The sequence below is a fragment of the Procambarus clarkii genome, chromosome 2, assembly GCF_040958095.1.
Source record: "Procambarus clarkii isolate CNS0578487 chromosome 2, FALCON_Pclarkii_2.0, whole genome shotgun sequence".
Classification (NCBI taxonomy): Eukaryota; Metazoa; Arthropoda; class Malacostraca; order Decapoda; family Cambaridae; genus Procambarus; species Procambarus clarkii.
Window position 1 is genome coordinate 16,120,161 of NC_091151.1, and position 19,787 is coordinate 16,139,947.

A 19,787-nucleotide genomic window follows, 5' to 3' on the forward strand; every position below is an offset into this window, starting at 1 on the left:
GTAGGGGGTGAGGGAGAGCTGGAAGATAAGGGCATGGGGAGCTAAGTGAGTTTAGCGGGGTGCGGGCGACATGATTAAGATGGCAGAAGTTGTGGTGGGGGTTGGGGGGGGGGGGGTGAGGGGGGAGATATGGGGCTAGGGATCTGGTGGGGGGAGCTGGAGGGTGAGGGAGGAGATAATGGAGCGGACGGGCGCGGAGGGACATGGAGACAGGAAGGGAGGGAGAGATAAGGCGTGTATGACAGGTTATTTACTCAGGTGTATTGAGGGTAAAGTTATGGTTGTGTTTACCTTGATAACGCGATGGGCAGGAGCTGATCTGTTGTTGTTGTTGTTCTGGATTACTATGTTGTGGTTAACACTGAATTAAGGCGGAGGACAGAAGTTGGCACTTGGTAAAACTACTTTTACCAAGTGTTTACCTAAACTCTTTCTTTTCTAAAGTTTCCTTTTCTTACTAAGTCTGAATTACACCTGTTTTAAATTTCGTGGGGAATGAACTAAGGCGGAGGACAGGAGCCAAAGCTCGGTTACTGTTTTGATCGGATTTACTACATTCGAAATGCACCAGTTTTGAATCTCTAGGAAATTGATCCGTTAATAAGGAAGTTGTGAGAGTAAACTAAGGCAGAGCTGACACCCGGTAACTACCCTTTATCTGATTTACTGCCTCCGAAATACAGAAATTTTAAATCTCAAGAAAATTGTATTTGTTATAAGCGAAGTTGTACGAATGAACTAAGGCGGGGGACAAAAGCTAGAGCTCGGTAACTTCTTGAGGTTATCTTGAGATTATTTCGGGGTTTAGCGTCCCCGCGGCCCGGTCCTCAACCAGGCCTCCTTTTTGTTACACACCCCCAGGAAGCAGCCCGTAGCAGCTGACTAACTCCCAGGTACCTATTTACTGCTAGGTAACAGGGGCATCAGGGTGAAAGAATCATTTTGTCCATTTGTCTCCGCCTCCAAAAGGGATCGAACCCGGAACCTCAGGACTACGAATCCAAAGCGCTGTCCACCCAGCTGTCAGGCGCTTTGATCGCATTTATTACGCCCGAAATAAAGTGGTTATAAATTTAAGGGAAATTGGAGAAATACTGTCAAAGTTATAATAGACAACTAAGGCAGAGGACAGGAGCTGGAACTCGGTAACTCTATTTTAATTTTTTACTATGTCTGAAATATGATTGCTTTAAATTGGGCGAAAATTGGGCTACTATTAGCGTAACTACACTTATTAACGTATAGAACCGGGTCCAAGAACTAATGTCTGATATTGGGAATTATCTTTTAAAAATATCTGCTTTAGACCATAGAGTTTATTTTATTTTATTTTATTTATTTATAATAAAAGCTTTTATTTGAGCTTTTTAAGACTGCAGGGAGGACTAACACTGAGAATGTTCTGTCTTAAAATATGTGACTTTAGGGGATGCTGGGTAGGGGGTTGGGGGTAGGAAGCGGGGGAGGAATAGATATATAAGAAACTGGGAATTACTTAATAAATATATTCTCTGAGCATGGAACTCTCTGAACTGTACTCTTGAACAGGTATAGAGAATATATTTTCTAAAAAAGAATTCTTTAACAAACTTCTATGAACAGATTTTCTGAAAATGGACATGATACGATTTTAACAAAAACGGCCAAGACAAAGTGATGATATAGGGACTCGGAAAAAAATTCGCCCGAAACCATGTGACAGAGCGATGACTTTTGGGAGCTGGTTAAATCCGGGGTGACACCGCTTTGATTTTACCAAAAAGCAAAAAAATGCTCGACCTGTCTTCTTACCCGCTACTTATGTTGAAACTCAGTCACTAACGTTCTTGTTTTATTACGTGGTCACACAGACTGTTGTAGAGCCTGAGGAAAGTGATGGATGAGCAGGTCCCAGGCAGTGTGGAGCAGGTCCCAGGCAGTGTGGAGCAGGTCCCAGGCAGTGTGGGGCAGGTCCCAGGCAGTGTGGAGCAGGTCCCAGGCAGTGTGGGGCAGGTCCCAGGCAGTGTGGGACAGGTCCCAGGCAGTGTGGGACAGGTCCCAGGCAGCGAGGGGCAGGTCCCCAGCGCCGGGACACTGAGGAGTGAGGAACCCACCGACGCCGAAGGAGAGCGTCTGAGGCAGGACGAAGCCTTCGCTGCCAACTGGAAGCGGTGGGGCCCCTACCTGAGTGAGCGCCAGTGGGGCACCGTCAGGGAGGACTACTCTCATGATGGCGACTGGTAAGTGGGCGCTGGTACGTGGAAGGTGTGGCACCTGGGAGACTGGTTGTTACCTCCTCTTTGGTCCAGTAACCGGGTTCTTGCTGTTAATGTATCTTATAACCTCTTCATCTCTAGCCAACCCCAAGTCGAAGGTAAATTTTCAAGAACTGGCTTATTATTAACACCTTTATTGACAAAATTAATTACAATTTTGCCTAATCTGAGGATTTCAATTAATTCTTATTAAGGTGAGGATAATGCTGGTATTCACTGTCACGCACGACACAGGGTCATACACAAGACAATAGGTCTAAACTGTAGGCTGAAGCGCATATGTATCATAGGTTACAATCAATGTTTTAATGTATGAATATGTGAAAACAATCTTCTATTGTGCACTGCCACACGAGGGCAAGGATAGGTTCATAAGAGATGCAGCTTAGAAGTAATATAAATAAAATTGTTCTTCATTCTTTAAAATGGACAAGCAAATTTTGGATAAATTGTTAGGATGTCGTCCAGAACACCTGAGTCAATGAAATAGTTAAACAATTGGTGGTACAATAGGCCAGGAGGTCTAAAGTCCTTTACAGTTTCACATTCAACAATATAGTGTTCTAGTGAGTGCATTAAAGGTTTATCACAGAGTTTACAATCTGAGTATTCTGGTAGTGGCTCAGCCTCACTAACCTACCAGATGTGCCTATAGCCAAGGCGAATTCCCGCAATGACTATATTACATTGCCTGGTCCGGTTACTGTGCTGACCATACAAATACCTATTATTACAAAACTTGTCATAGCTTTTAATACTGCAGCTTTCATATCTCTGGGCATTTCTTAGTTCTTCTAAGTCTGAATTAATTTCTTTAATTTGTATGTTTCTAATAATTGCATTAGATAGTCCAAAGTCATAATCAATGTATTCTTTCCTGCAAGCCTCATTGGCAAATCGATCTACAAAGTCATGTTTTCCAACTCCAACATGGGATGGGATCCACACAAATTTTATACAAGAGTTATTATCATTGGCAAAAATTACATTCCATTTAATATTACAAGCTACTTCCGACATACATTGTGATGGGTTATTTAAGGACTGCAGAGCACTTTTAGAGTCACAGAATATCACTCCACCACCATTGCGCTTAAGGTACTTAGTGGCAAGATAAATACCCAATAGTTCAGTCTGTGTCGTGCTTGCCCAGTTGTTCAATGGCATTGAGGAATGCTAGTATATTGTTAGCTGTTTTGTCTTGTTTGTAACAGTCAGCAGCTGAAGCACTTTAGCTCTGCAATAATAATAGGATCCGCTGTCCATGAGGAAGAACGAGTGTTGTTTTTTTCTTTGATTTAACCCAGGTATCATAATAACTGGTAATGATACTGACAAGATCATTATAAAAGTGGTGCTCTGATACAGGTGTATACCCAGTGTACCCCTTGTGTACATGAGCCTTAAAGTGTTGTTTAAGATTGCCTGGAATGTTAATTTGAACCCTAGGACGGTCGGCCGAGCGGACAGCACGCTGGACTTGTGATCCTGTGGTCCTGGGTTCGATCCCAGGCGCCGGCGAGAAACAATGGGCAGAGTTTCTTTCACCTTATGCCCCTGTTACCTAGCAGTAAAATAGGTACCTGGGTGTTAGTCAGCTGTCACGGGCTGCTTCCTGGGGGTGGAGGCCTGGTCGAGGACCCGGCCGCGGGGACACCTAAAAAGCCCCGAAATCATCTCAAGATAACCTCAAGATCTCAAGATAGGATGACGATTAGACCTAATATCCGCTACATTGTATTCACAATATATTGCAAAATGATCACTTACTAGTTCTGGGATGAGCTTAACGTGGACGTTGCTATCTACTAGGCTGTACCCAATCACATAATCCAGCCTACCTCCCAATAAATGGGTCTGTTTATCAGTATCATACACAGTAATATTATGATCAGTAAGGTATTTCAAGAAGACCCTTCCATTATTGTTACACTGAACATCACAAAGATGTTCTATACCCTACCTTACTATAGGGTAAGTAACTTACTACACACCTTACTATACCCTACCCCACCCCTCTTACCCCCCCCCCATCTGACCAGATCTGACCTAGTCGCCATCTCCTCCCCCCCCCAGTCCCCCGCATCTCCCATAAACACACTCTCCCCCTCCCCACTCTCTCTCTCTCTCTCCCACTCTCTCCTCCCTCGCTCTCCCTACCCTCCCCCCCCCCTCTCTCTCTCTCTCTCTCTCTCTCCTCTCTCTCTCTCTCTCTCTCTCTCTCTCTCTCTCTCTCTCTCTCTCTCTCTCTCTCTCTCTCTCTCTCTCTCTCTCTCCCTCCCTCCCTCCCTCCCGCTCTTTCCTTCCCCCCCCTCTCTGCTCACACGCTTACACACACACACACACACACACACACACACACACACACACACACACACACACACACACACACACACACACACACACACACACACACACAAGGATGTGTGTGTGAAGCTTGCGGTAAACAAGGATGAACTATTCAACACTGGAGGGACGCGAACAAGGGGGCACAGGTGGAAGCTGAGTACCAAATGAGCTACAGAGACATTAGAAAGAACTTTTTCAGTGTCAGAGTAGTTGGTAAATGGAATGCATTAGGAAGTGATGTGGTGGAGGCTGACACCATACACAGTTTCAAATGTAGATATGATAGAGCCCAGTAGGCTCAGGAATCTGTACACCTGTTGATTGACAGTTAAGAGGCGGGACCAAAGAGCCAGAGCTCAACCCCCGCATGCACAATTTGGTGAGTACAATTAGGTGAGTACACACACACACACACACACACCTCCTCCCCTTTCTCTCTCTCTCCTCCCTTACTCTCCCTCTCTCTCTCTCTCTCTCTCTCTCTCCTCTCTCTCTCTCTCTCTCTCTCTCTCTCTCTCTCTCTCTCTCTCTCTCTCTCCCTCTCTCTCTCTCTCCCTCCCTCCCTCCCGTTCTTTCCTTCCTCCCCCCTCTCTGCCCACACGCGCACACACACACCTCCTCCCCTCTCTCCCTCACCCCGTCTCTCCCTCACCCACTCTGTCCCTCTCCATATCTCTCTCTCTCCCTCTCTGCTCCCTCTCTCTCTCCCTCCCTCCTCTCTCTCCATCTCCCCCTCCCCTTCCCTCTCTACTTTCTTCTCAATTCAGTGGAAGGGTCGGACCACCCCACCCACCCATTTATCTCTCCCTTTATCTCTCCCTCTCTCTCTCTCTCTCTCTCTCTCTCTCTCTCTCTCTCTCTCTCTCTCTCTCTCTCTCTCTCTCTCTCTCTCTCTCTCTCTCTCTCTGCCTCCCTCCCCCATCCCGCTTGGCCCTCCTGACAAATCCTATCACGGCACAACTATAGGAACAGGGTCAAGCATGACAGCCAGAGGTACCAGGGAACAGGGAAAAGTCAAGGTGACGAAATGAAGGAAATGTTTGCCCAGTTTCTGGAGGATATCAAGAGTGAGATGCAAGAAATGATGCAGGAAATGAACAAAATAAGCAACCTGAAAAGAGAGCTGACAGCAGCAAAGGAGGAGATTAGAGCCCTCAAAGAGAATGGTATCGAGGCTGAGACTCAGAAAATCATCCAGGGAGAAGGTGGTAATAGTTTTTTGGATGAGAATGCCACAATAAAAGCCACATTTGCAGAAATGCTAAAAAGAAAAAATAACTCTGAAGTAATGATTGCAGTAATGGAGGTGGCCATGAAAGCAGCCACCTCACAGGAGGCGGCACGCTTCACTAGCCAACTGCTGGAAAGGAACAGATCAGTGGTTGCTGTGGGTATTAGAGAGCAGGAAGGCTCTAATATGACAGAGTGGAATGACAAGGACAAAGCAGCAGTGAAGGAAGTACTGAAGGCACTAGACATGGAAGGGGCTGAGCATAGCATTGAGAAGGTTTTCAGGCTAAGTTGGTACAACAAAGACTGAGACCGAGTGATAAAGAGAGTGTTTGCAAACGAGAACATAAAGGAGAAGATTCTATCAAGGAAGAGCTCCCTGAAAAACATGGTAAAATTAAAAAATGTATTCCTCCAGAGAGACATGACGAGGGAGGAGAGAGCCGTGGCGGCAGAAGCAAGGAAGAGGCGCAGGGCGAGAGGGGAAAACCAGGAAGTCACAGCTCCCAACGCAACACCCCCAGAGGCGAGGGGGGGAACCCACAACCAGCTACCCAGTAACACCAGAGGGGAGGACAACCCCACCACCCTCCACTGCATAGAAACCCCCCCTACCCCAAACCCTCCCTGCCCCCACTCAAATGTTCAGCCAAATCTCCCTCCCCCCACACCCAATCCCCACCCTTCTACCCCTTCCCTCCTGCCGCCGAATCCTCCCTCCCCCCCTTCCTGTCCTCCCTTCCCTTTCACCCCATACCCTCCCTGTCCCTCCCCCTTCACTGGATCCCCCGCCCCTCATCCCAGTATCCTCTGAAACCCTGTTATCCACCTCACAGGTCCTCACACCCATGGAACAGCTTCCCCCACCAGCAGAACACTCACCAAGGAGGCGATTTGAGAAGGGACAGAAGAAAGTGCACCTCAAAGCAATGTACACTAACATAGATGGAATTACAAATAAAGCAATTGAGCTTGGAGAACGGGTACTAGAGGAAAACCCAGACATAATAGCCCTCACAGAAACAAGGCTAACGAAAACGATAACAAACGCAGTGTTCCCACAGGACTATTTTGTTATGAGGAAAGAGAGGGAAGGAAGAGGTGGTGGTAGTGTAGCTCTGCTGGTAAGAAAAGGCTGGGATTTTGAGGAGATGGTTATTCAGGGCTGTGAAGGTTTCAGTGACTACATAACAGGTACCATAACAAATGGAGGGAAAAAAATTATAGTCGTAGTCATATATAATCCACCACCAAATTACAGAAGACCCAGACAGGAATATGATAGGAACAACATGGCCACCATTAACATAATATAAAGAACAGCTTCTTTTGCTAGCAGGAATGGATCTGGACTACTAATTATGGGAGACTTCAACCATGGGAAGATAGATTGGGAGAACAGAGACCCGCATGGAGGACCAGAAACATGGAGAGCTAAGCTGCTGGACGTGGCAACAAGAAACTTTCTAAGCCAGCACATCAAGGAGCCAACAAGAATGAGAGGAGAAGATGAACCAGCAATGCTTGATTTGATATTTACCCTAAATGAGTGGGATATAAGGGAAGTTAAGATGGAACCGCCCTTGGGAATTAGTGACCACAGTGTATTCAACTTTGAGTACCTGGTAGAGCTAGGAATTATCTCCCCCCAAAAAGAAGTAGGAATCAAAAGCCTGGCATACCGAAAGGGGAATTATGAACAGATGAGAAGTTTCTTGAGGTAAATACCTTGGGACACAGACCTCAGAGATAAGTCTGTACAGGGTATGATGGACTATGTTACCCAAAAGTGTCAGGAGGCAGTAAACAGGTTCATCCCGGCCCAAAGGGAAAAATCCGAGAAGCAACAGAAGAATCCATGGTATAATAGGGCATGTATGGAAGCGAAGAAACTGAACAAAAGGGCGTGGAGGAACTTCTGGAATAACAGAACACCAGATAGCAGAGAGAGAGAGATACCAGAGAACCAGGAATGAGTACGTCAGGGTGAGAAGAGAAGCACAGAAAAGTTTTGAAAATGATATAGCAAACAAAGCCAAGACCGAACCAAAGCTACTCCACAGTCACATCAGAAGGAAAACAACAGTGAAAGAACAGGTATTGAAACTTAGAACAGGCGAGGACAAGTATACAGAGAATGACAAAGAGGTGCGTGAAGAACTCAACAAGAGGTTCCAGGAGGTCTTCACAATAGAACAAGGTGAGGTCACTATGCTAGGAGAAAGGGAGGTAAACCAGGCGGCCTTGGAAGAATTCGAAATTACGAGAGAGGAGGTCAAGAGACACCTGCTGGATCTGGATGTTAGAAAGGCTGTTGGTCCAGATGGGATCTCACCATGGGTACTGAAAGAGTGTGCAGAGGCACTTTGCTTGCCACTCTCCATAGTGTATAGTAAGTCACTGGAGACGGGAAACCTACCAGAAATATGGAAGATGGCGAATGTGGTCCCAAAGTACAAAAACGGCGACAGGCAAGAGGCACTGAACTACAGGCCAGTGTCCATGACTTGTATACCATGCAAGGTGATGGAGAAGATCGTGAGAAAAAACCTGGTAACACATCTGAAGAGAAGGGTGTTACGGCCCTTTCGGGTCGCAACGGAGTTCGTACTCTGATGTTATTAGAGGAAGTTGTATCCGGCCCCAAGCCAGTAGTGGCTTTCAAGGGATGAGATCCGTGACGCAAATAAAATAAAAGGGGAAGGGAAATATAGTTAAGAACTTAAGATTATAATTGTTCCCATCACCAATAAATAATATAAGATTACACAGGGGGAGGGGTATTAACACTGCACAAGGGAATTATTTATTCAATTGTCTTCTCCTGAAGACTCTGGATCCAAACTCTTGGTGCCAAGTCCTCGGTGCTTTCGTGGTCTCTTGACGAATCTTTCGACCAAGCTGAGTCTACCCCAAACACAGGCCAGCCAAAACACAGGTCCACTGGGGGCACCGCCGTGGAGGCCGTCAACCACAAGTCCAGCAGGTCTGCTGGCAGGTTCCGGATCAGCAACGCTGGTCAGGCCACTCCACGAGCGATACTAGGGTAGCGCCCTAGTCAGGAGCCTCGTGTGATACCACAAATCACTCTCCTGTCCTCAATACCCCAGTGGATAATCGTCTCCAGCAGTCGGTCCCGGGAACGACGATCCTTTCAACTGCCACTTCACTGGCAGGGTAACACCACAGTGTTCATCCGGGGGCCGACTCACAGCTGCTGCAGCTAAGCACAAGGTATGGAGACGGCTGCCTTGGGTAGACTGACTCAACTTCCATCACAGCAGTCCCAGGTCGACTCTGTAAGCAGACACGTCATCAATAACTGGGACACACTAAAACACCTCACTTACGAGCTCAGGCACAAACGCCCGACATATCCACTCCATAGATGGCGTTGTAGTCTGAGCACCACCTCACCAGAGGTCAGCAGCGGCTGTGTTGTGAGCTGAACCGGACTGGAAACTGGCCCTTGTGGCCAGTACACCTTGTCCTCACCAGGTGTCGTCGTCCATTTGGTGGGGGTTTCGGGAGCTGACCCACAGATGGCGCGGTCGTCACTGCTCCGTGCTCGGACGCTGGATCCGGGTTCGTAACACCTCCCCACCAAAAAGAATTTGGTTTGGGTTTCTAGAAAGAAAAACACAAACCAAATTATTATGGGGACACAACTCCAAATGGACTCACTTATACTGTAAGCTGGAGTGATGAGGCTGTCTTGTCCACAGAACTGTCCTACTGGGCAACTCTGGCACAAAGGGAACTTGAAGATAGAAGGCAATGCCCTGCCTGATGTAATCGTCCACATCTCCACTGCGATGTCAAGCAGGAGCATAATTTCACATCTCTCGTGTAAGGGTTGGTATAGACATGATCTGGGGCGACTCGACACTTCCCTGTGTCATGGCACCGATGATGGCTGGTTACAAACGGCATTTCTGGTACCGTTCCGGTAGTCCTTCAGGGAGACAGGAACCTGGAATACAGGGGTCTGATAATTCAGAGTGACAGCGACAGCGGGTAAAACAGTACTTACAGCATATTCCTCTACTAGGTCCACACCTAGTCCCAACAGAGCTGTTCGTACGTCGCAGATGGCATTCGCTCTGCCACCGTCAGGTCGACCAACGTTCCACATAACGCTGCATTGAGGCTCAGCAGTCACGCGGGGGGTGTCAACCTGTCGGAAACAGTCACTCACATTATCATATCTCGTACCTCCTGTATCAACCATCACCTTCCAGGTCCCTTCTTCGACTGCACCACTCACTGTGCACGTCTCCAATCCCTGGGACCTCTTCCCGATGTTCAAGGGAGCCATCATCCTTCGGGTCGCCCACTGATCCTTACCGAGACCACACACGAGAATAAAACAAAATACTGCTAGGAAACATTTGGTCACCTGAGGGATAAGCTTCCTGAGCTTGAAATGTCCATAGCCGGCTACATCCATTAGCCTGGTTTGGACCAAAGAGGGCACTAGACCTTTCGAACACACCTCACATACCTCTGACGTCTGGGGAATCTCTGGCCGGTTCAATGAACGCTGTACCTTGCCATACCGCAAGTACACATCCGCCTTCACTCCAGACTCGTTGGTATCCGTGGGTGCCTGTACACAAGGCCTCTCTTCTAGCTCAGGTACTTCTGCCATCGTAACCTCATGTTTCTTGTCGAGAGAAGAATCAGGAGACTCTGCTAGAACGTTCTCAATCTGTAGGCGAGAGGACAAATTAAACATAGTATATTCCGGGTCTGTCTTTACCTGGACATTACCACTGCCTGTCGTTACCTCAGACCTTGCTGTTCTGGCCGACTCGTCTGCAATCTTGGGATGATTGGTGCTCCAATCCGATACCAAGTCGTTGGCTAGTACCACGTCAATCCCAGCTACAAGGAGGGTATCGACTACTGCCAACGCACGTGCCGCTGAAATAAGGCGAGTCGAGATGTACTGGCACTAAGGGGGCGATGTACTGCGTCCTTGGAAACCCAACGAGGACAACCTGTTGTCTCCCGTCCACACTTACTCCCTCGGGTAACGAGCTTCTCACGATCAGGGACTGGGCTGCTTCACTATCTCTGAGCACTACTACAGATCTACCAGTATGATCACTCGTTACATACCCGCTTGAAGTGTGAGGGGCGAACAAACTTGATCCTTCCTGCGTCGTCGTCGACTGGCTTCCTGCTGGTGGTATCACACAGCTCATCATCATCACCTCCCTACGTGCGCTGCCACCTCTTCTGCCTCGGCACATAGCAGCTACATGCCCTTTCTGTCCACAGGTCCAGCACACCACATTCCTCCTCGGACTCCGGTGTTTCGGACTGCTAGGACTTTTCCTTCGAGGGCTACTTGGGGGCGTCTTCTTAGCGCTTCGTGGGACGGGAGTCTCTTCTTCGTCCTGAGGTTTGTCAAACCGGCGTTGGTAATGCCTTGGGACGTACTTAGCAGAAGGCCTATGCGTCAGGATGTATTCCTCAGCCATGGTGGCTGCCGCACTCAAGGTCTCTACCTGCTGTTCCTCTAAGTACGTCTTCAGGTCTCCAGACAAACAATCCTTGAAGTCCTCTAGCAGTACAAGCTGCTCGAGGTCTTCTTTGGTCTCCACCTTCCGAGAGGCACACCATTCCTGAAAAAGTCGCTCCTTGATGGTGGCGAATTCGGTGAAAGTGTGCTCTGAGGTCTTCTTCAAGTTTCGGAACTTCTGCCTGTATGCCTCAGGTACCAATTGGTACGCCATGAGCACAACCTTCTTCACCTTGTCATAATCGCCGGAGTCGTCAAGGGATAACGTGGAGTATCCCTTGGTAGGCGATTTGGGCCTTCCCAGTCAAGACTGACTGTATCATGATGGCCCAGTTCTCCCTTGGCCACTCCAAAGAGGCAGCGACTTTCTCGAAGGCTGCAAAGAACTTCGAAACTTCCCTCTCATTGAATTTGGGGACCATTTTGATGTTCCTTACCGGATCGAAACTACTGGTGTCCGTTGTTTGTCTCCGACCACCGCCTAACCGCAATACTTCTAGTTCATGTTGTCTCTGTCTTTCTTTTTCTTCTCTCTCTCGCTCTTCTCTTTGTCTTTCTCGTTCTTCTCTTTCCCGTTTCTCTTCTCTCTCTCGCTCTTCTCTTTCTCTCTCTCTCTCTCGCTCTTCTTTCCTTTCTTCTAATTCTAAACGCCTCATCGCCATTTCTTTATCTTGACTCTCTCTTTCCATTTCTAATTTCTTCCATTCTATCTCGCGATTTATCTCTAGGGCACGCATTTTGACTGTAAGAAAGCTAATATTAAGCTCACCTGCATCACTGTCAATGTCACTGCCCTTATCTTCCTTTTCCGTGGAAGCTATTTCCTCACCTTCCTTTGTACTAGGAGCCTCGCCTTCCTGTTTCTCCTCTGCCTTCAAGTGCCGGTGAACCTTGGACAAGATCTCTACACGGGAATCACTGGCACGGATCTTGATCTCCAGGTAGGCGCTCACTAGTACAAGCTCTGGTTTGCTCAGATATTTTAAACTGGCAAGACAGTCCTCTCTGTTCAGAAAAGCCTGAACATCGTCCAGATCATCGATGGTAGCTTTTTCTGCCATTGTCACAGATGGAACACTCAACTAGCACTTAACACACCGCTTTCACGTTAGCACTTAACGCACCGAGCACTGTCCTACGCCAATATTGCACTTTATCGCACCTGGCACCTCACTTGCCAATATTGCACGTAATTACTTCGGGCACCGCACTACACAATATTGCACTGAATCCAAGCGAACACTTAGCTCTACAATATTGCACTGAATCACGACGAGCACCGCACTACACAATATTGCACTGAATCGCTTAATCACAGCGAGCACCGCACTGCACAATATCGCACTTGGTCACTCTTGAGCACCGCACAGGACGTATAATGTCCTAATCGTCACACAGGGGGAATTATATACAGGGATTACGCCACTTCACCACCCCTGTCAAACATACTTAACAAGGGGTCGGATCCCGCTGGGGATGCCAATTATGTTACGGCCCTTTCGGGTCGCAACGGAGTTCGTACTCTGATGTTATTAGAGGAAGTTGTATCCGGCCCCAAGCCAGTAGTGGCTTTCAAGGGATGAGATCCGTGACGCAAATAAAATAAAAGGGGAAGGGAAATATAGTTAAGAACTTAAGATTATAATTGTTCCCATCACCAATAAATAATATAAGATTACACAGGGGGAGGGGTATTAACACTGCACAAGGGAATTATTTATTCAATTGTCTTCTCCTGAAGACTTAGGATCCAAACTCTTGGTGCCAAGTCCTCGGTGCTTTCGTGGTCTCTTGACGAATCTTTCGACCAAGCTGAGTCTACCCCAAACACAGGCCAGCCAAAACACAGGTCCACTGGGGGCACCGCCGTGGAGGCCGTCAACCACAAGTCCAGCAGGTCTGCTGGCAGGTTCCGGATCAGCAACGCTGGTCAGGCCACTCCACGAGCGATACTAGGGTAGCGCCCTAGTCAGGAGCCTCGTGTGATACCACAAATCACTCTCCTGTCCTCAATACCCCAGTGGATAATCGTCTCCAGCAGTCGGTCCCGGGAACAACGATCCTTTCAACTGCCACTTCACTGGCAGGGTAACACCACAGTGTTCATCCAGGGGCCGACTCACAGCTGCTGCAGCTAAGCACAAGGTATGGAGACGGCTGCCTTGGGTAGACTGACTCAACTTCCATCACAGCAGTCCCAGGTCGACTCTGTAAGCAGACACATCATCAATAACTGGGACACACTAAAACACCTCACTTACGGGCTCAGGCACAAACGCCCGACATATCCACTCCATAGATGGCGTTGTAGTCTGAGCACCACCTCACCAGAGGTCAGCAGCGGCTGTGTTGTGAGCTGAACCGGACTGGAAACTGGCCCTTGTGGCCAGTACACCTTGTCCTCACCAGGTGTCATCGTCCATTTGGTGGGGGTTTCGGGAGCTGACCCACAGATGGCGCGGTCGTCACTGCTCCGTGCTCGGACGCTGGATCCGGGTTCGTAACAAAGGGACTTCGTGACAAATCGTCAACATGGGTTCAGGGAGGGTAAATCTTGCCTGACTCTGTTAATGGAATTCTACGACCAGGTGACAAAGATTAAGCAAGAAAGAGAGGGCTGGGCGGACTGCATTTTCTTGGATTGTCGGAAAGCCTTTGACACAGTACCACATAAGAGGCTGGTACATAAGCTGGAGAGACAGGCAGGTGTAGCTGGTAAGGTGCTCCAGTGAATAAGGGAGTACCTAAGCAATAGGAAGCAGAGAGTTACGGTGAGGGGTGAGACCTCCGATTGGCGTGAAGTTACCAGTGGAGTCCCACAGGGCTCTGTACTCGGTCTTATCTTGTATCTGATATATGTAAATGATCTCCCGGAGGGTATCGATTCATTTCTCCCAATGTTTGCGGACGATGCCAAAATTATGAGAAGGATTAAGACAGAAGAGGACTGTTTGAGGCTTCAAGAAGACCTAGACAAGCTAAAGGAATGGTCGAACAAATGGTTGTTAGAGTTTAACCCAACCAAATGTAATGTAATGAAGATAGGTGTAGGGAACAGGAGGCCAAATACAAGGTATCATCTGGGAGAGGAAATTCTTCAGGAGTCAGAGAAAGAAAAAGACCTGGGGGTTGATATCACGCCAGACCTGTCTCCTGCAGCACATATCAAGAGGATAACATCAGCGGCATATCCCAGGCTGGCCAGCATACGAACGGCCTTTAGAAACTTGTGTAAGGAATCATTCAGAACTTTGTATACCACATATGTCAGGCCAATCCTGGAGTATGCAGGCCCAGCATGGAGTCCATATCTAGTCAAGGATAAGACTAAACTGGAAAAGGTTCAAAGGTTTGCCACCAGACTAGTACCCGAGCTGAGAGGTATAAGCTACGAGGAGAGACTACGGGAATTAAACCTCACTTCGCTGGAAGACAGAAGAGTTAGGGGGGACATGATCACCACATTCAAGATTCTAAAAGGAATTGATAGGGTAGATAAAAACAGGCTATTTAACACAAGGGGCACACGCACAAAGGGACACAGGTGGAAACTGAGGGCCAAAATGAGCCACAGAGATATTAGAAAGAACTTTTTTAGTATCAGAGTGGTTGACATATAGAATGCATTAGGAAGTGATGTGGTGGAGGCTGACTCCATGCACAGTTTCAAGTGTAGATATGATAGAGCCCAGTAGGCTCAGGAATCTGTACACCTGTTGATTGACGGTTGAGAGGCGGGACCAAAGAGCCAGAGCTCAACCCCCGCAAACACAACTAGGTGAGTGCTAGGCGAGTACACACACACACACACACACACACACACACACACACACACACACACACACACACACACACACACACACACACACACACACACACACACACCCTTACTACTCAGCCTGGCCACACACACACCCTCACTACTCAGCCCGGCCACACACACACACACACACACACACACACACACACACACACACACACACACACACACACAACAAGTTAGGGGAGAAGGTGGTGGAGGCCAAGACCGTCAGTAGTTTCAAAGCGTTATATGACAAAGAGTGCTGGGAAGACGAGATACCACGAGCGTAGCTCTCATTCTGTAACTACACTTAGGTAAGTACACTTAGGTAATTACACACATACATACACACACACGCACCCTCACTACTCGGCCTGGCCACACACACGCCCTTACTACTCAGCCCGGCCACACACACACACACACACACACACACACACACACACACACACACACACACACACACACACACACACACACACACACACACACACACACAGAGGAAAAAAACAGAGAAGCAAAGCAAGAATCCGTGGTTTAATAGGGAATGTATGAAAGCAAAGGAGCTGAACAAAAGGGCATGGAGGAACTTCCGTAATAACAGAACACCAGAAAGTAGAGAGAGATACCAGAGAACCAGGAACGAGTATGTTAGTGTGAGAAGAGCAGCTGAGAAAAGGTATGAAAATGATATAGCTAATAAAGCCAAGACCGAACCAAAGCTACTCCACAGTCACATCAGGAGGAAGACAACAGTGAAGGAACAGGTGATGAAACTTAGGGTGGGTGAGGACAGGTACACAGAGAATGATAAAGAGCTGTGTGAAGAACTCAACAAAAGGTTCCAGGAGGTCTTTACAATAGAACAGGGAGATGTCACGGCGCTAGAAGAGGTGGCAGCAAACCAGGTGACCTTGGATTGAAATTATAAGAGATGAGGTCAAGAAGCACCTATTGGAGCTGGATGTGAGAAAAGCTGTTGGGCCGGATGGAATCTCACCATGGGTATTGAAAGAGTGTGCAGGAGCACTTTGCTTGCCACTCTCCATAGTGTATAGTTGGTCAATGGAAACGGGGGACCTACCAGAAATATGGAAGACGGCTAATGTAGTACCAATATACAAAAAGGGTGACAGACAAGAGGCACTGAACTACAGGCCAGTGTCCTTAACTTGTATACCATGCAAGGTGATGGAGAAGATCGTGAGAAAAAACCTGGTAACACATCTGGAGAGAAGAGACTTCGTGACAACCCATCAACATGGGTTCAGGGAGGGTAAATCTTGCCTTACAGGCTTGATAGAATTCTACGATCAGGTGACAAAGATTAAGCAAGAAAGAGAAGGATGGGCGGACTGCATTTTTTTTGACTGTCGGAAAGCCTTTGACACAATATCCCATAAAAGGTTGATGCATAAGCTGGAGAAACAGGCAGGAGTAACTGGTAGGGCACTCCAGTGGATAAGGGAGTACCTAAGCAATAGGAAGCAAAGAGTTACGGTGAGGGGTGAGACCTCAGAATGGCGTGAAGTCACCAGTGGAGTCCCACAGGGCTCTGTACTTGGACCTATCCTGTTTCTGATATACGTAAATGATCTCCCAGAGGGGTATAGACTCATTCCTCTCAATGTTTGCTGACGACGCCAAAATTATGAGAAGGATTAAGACAGAGGAGGACAGCTTGAGGCTTCAAGAAGACCTGGACAAGCTGCAGGAATGGTCGAACAAATGGCTGTTAGAGTTTAACCCAAGCAAATGCAATGTAATGAAGATAGGGGTAGGAAGCAGAAGGCCAGATACAAGGTACCATTTGGGAGATGAAATACTTCAAGAGTCAGAGAGAGAGGAAGACCTGGGGGTTGATATCACGCCAGCCCTGTCCCCTGAAGCTCATATCAAGAGGATAACATCAGCAGCATATGCCAGGTTGGCTAACATAAGAACGGCCTTTAGAAACTTGTGTAAGGAATCTTTCAGAACATTATATACCATATATGTCAGACCAATCGTGGAGTATGCGGCTCCAGCATGGAGTCCATATCTAGTCAAGCATAAGACTAAACTGGAAAAGGTTCAAAGGTTTGCCACCAGACTAGTATCCGAGCTGAGAGGTATGAGCTACGAGGAGCCTGCCCGAAAACCTGCCCGAAACGCTGCGCGTACTAGTGGCTTTACAAGAATGTAAATACTGTACTATCCAATGTATTCGCACAAACCCAATGTACCTTCTTGTATATATATAAATAAATAAATAAATAAATAAATAAAAGGAGAGACTACGGGAATTAAACCTCACTTCGTTGGAAGACAGAAGAGTTAGGGAGGACATGATCACCACATTCAAGATTCTCAAGGGAATCGACAGGGTTGATAAAGACAGGCTATTTAACACACGGGGCACACGCACTAGAGGACACAGGTGGAAACTGAGTGCCCAAATGAGCCACAGAGATATTAGAAAGAACTTTTTTAGTGTCAGAGTGGTTGACAAATGGAATGCATTAGGAAGTGATGTGGTGGAGGCTGACTCCATACACAGTTTCAAGTGTAGATATGATAGGGCCCAATAGGCTCAGGAACCTGTACACCAGTTGATTGACGGTTGAGAGGCGGGACCAAAGAGCCAGAGCTCAACCCCTGCAAGCACAACTAGGTGAGTACAACTAGGTGAGTACACACACACACACACCCTCACTACTCAGCCTTGCCACACACATACACACACACACACCCTCACTACTCAGCCTGGCCACACACACACACACACACACACACACACACACACACACACACACACACACACACACACACACACACACACACACACACACACCCTCACTACTCAGCCTGGCCACACATACACACACTCACACACACACACACACACACACACACACACACACACACACACACACACACACCCACACCCACAACTCGGCTCGGCCACACACACACACACACACACACCCACAACTCGGCTCGGCCACACACACACACACACACATACGCACGCCCACGTACGTATGCACGCACACACACATGCACACACAGGCTAGAAGGGACTAGCACCTTTCGTGGAAAGGGGATAAAACCTCTCATAATCCACCCCCCTCTCTTACCCCTTCTCTTGCCCCCCTCTCTTACCCCTTCTCTTACCCCCCTCTCTTACCTGCCGTAAGCTGCAACACCTCACCTCTTCTTAACCCCCATCCCACGTGCACACACGCACACACACACACGTTCTCTCTGTTCTCTATCTCTCTCTCTCTCTCTCTCTCTCTCTCTCTCTCTCTCTCTCTCTCTCTCTCTCTCTCTCTCTCTCTCTCTCTCTCTCTCTCTCTCTCTCTCTCTCTCTCTCTTGCTCTCTCTCTCTTGCTTTCTCTCTTGCTCTCTCTCTCTCTTGCTCTCTCTCTTGACAAGGGGCAAAATGGCAGGAGGCCGCAACAGGGACACAGGAAGCAGCCAGAGTGACCAAACTAAGGAAATGTTAACCCAAGTTCTGGAGGAATTCAGGAGGGAGATGCATGAAATGAGGATTACAATTAACAATCTGCAAAGTGAGCTGACATCAGCAAGGGAGGAGATCAAATCTCTCACAGAGAAAAATAAAGAGACCGAGCATCAGATTATCATCCAAAGGGAAGGTGGAAATGTTATATTGGAAGGAAATGCCTCTGTACCTGAAACATTTGCGGAACGACTGAAAAAGAGCTCAGAAGCAATGGACACAGTGAGGGAGGTAGCGATGCAAGCAGCTACGTCACAGGAAGCAGCAAGGTGCACCACTCAACTGCTGGAGAGAAAACGATCAGTGGTAGTTGTAGGCATCAAAGAACAGGAAGGATCCAACAGGCAAGAATGGAATGGCAAGGATAGAGAGGCAGTACATGGGCTACTGAAGGGGTCACAGATGGAAGGGGCTGTATAAAACATTGAGAAGGTTTTCAGGTTGGGCTGGTACAACAAGGACAGAAACCGACTTGTAAAGGTGGTGTTTACAAGCGAAACCACGAAGGAGGATATTCTCGAAAGGAAGAGTCGTCTGCAGCATGTGGAGGGATACAAAAAAGTATTCCTGCAGAGGGACAGGACGAAGGAGGAGAGATCCAGGGCAGCAGAGGCAAGGAGGAAGCGCAGGGAGAGAGGAGCAAACCAGGAAATCACAGCCCCCAACACAACAGTCCCAGAGATAAGAGGGGAACCCAAAACCAGCATCCCAGCAACACCAGAGGGGAGGGCAACACCACCACCCCCCTCTGCATAGAAACCCTCCCTTCCCCTCACCCTACCTGCCCCCACTCAAAACCCCATTCTGACCCTGACACCCCCCTTCCCCATTCCCATCATGTCCGCCCTCCCACCTTTCACCCCCTGTCCCCCTCACCCTTCATCCCATACCCTCCCTATCCCTCCTCCCCCCCTCACCCCGTATCCTCCATGTCCCCCCTATCTCCTTAACCCACACCCTACCTGTCCCCCCTTCACTTAAACCCCCACCCGCCACCCCAAAATCCTCTGAGACCCTGCAAACTACCTCACAGATCTTCTCACCCACGGAACAGCTTCCCACACCAGCAGAATGCTCGCCAAGAAAGGGACATGAAAATGAACAGAAGAAAGT

General features: G+C 48.1%; 1 protein-coding gene across 1 annotated transcript in view; it reads left to right on the forward strand.

The window, feature by feature from the left end:
- Positions 1-1,511: 1,511 nt before the first annotated feature.
- LOC123753351 (uncharacterized) overlaps positions 1,512-19,787 on the forward strand; it is a gene marked incomplete in the record, with an annotated part of 352,004 nt that continues 333,728 nt past the window's right edge. Inside the window, 1 exon segment of the mRNA XM_069326285.1 lies at positions 1,512-2,219. Coding sequence (XP_069182386.1) covers positions 1,876-2,219 — 344 coding nt within the window.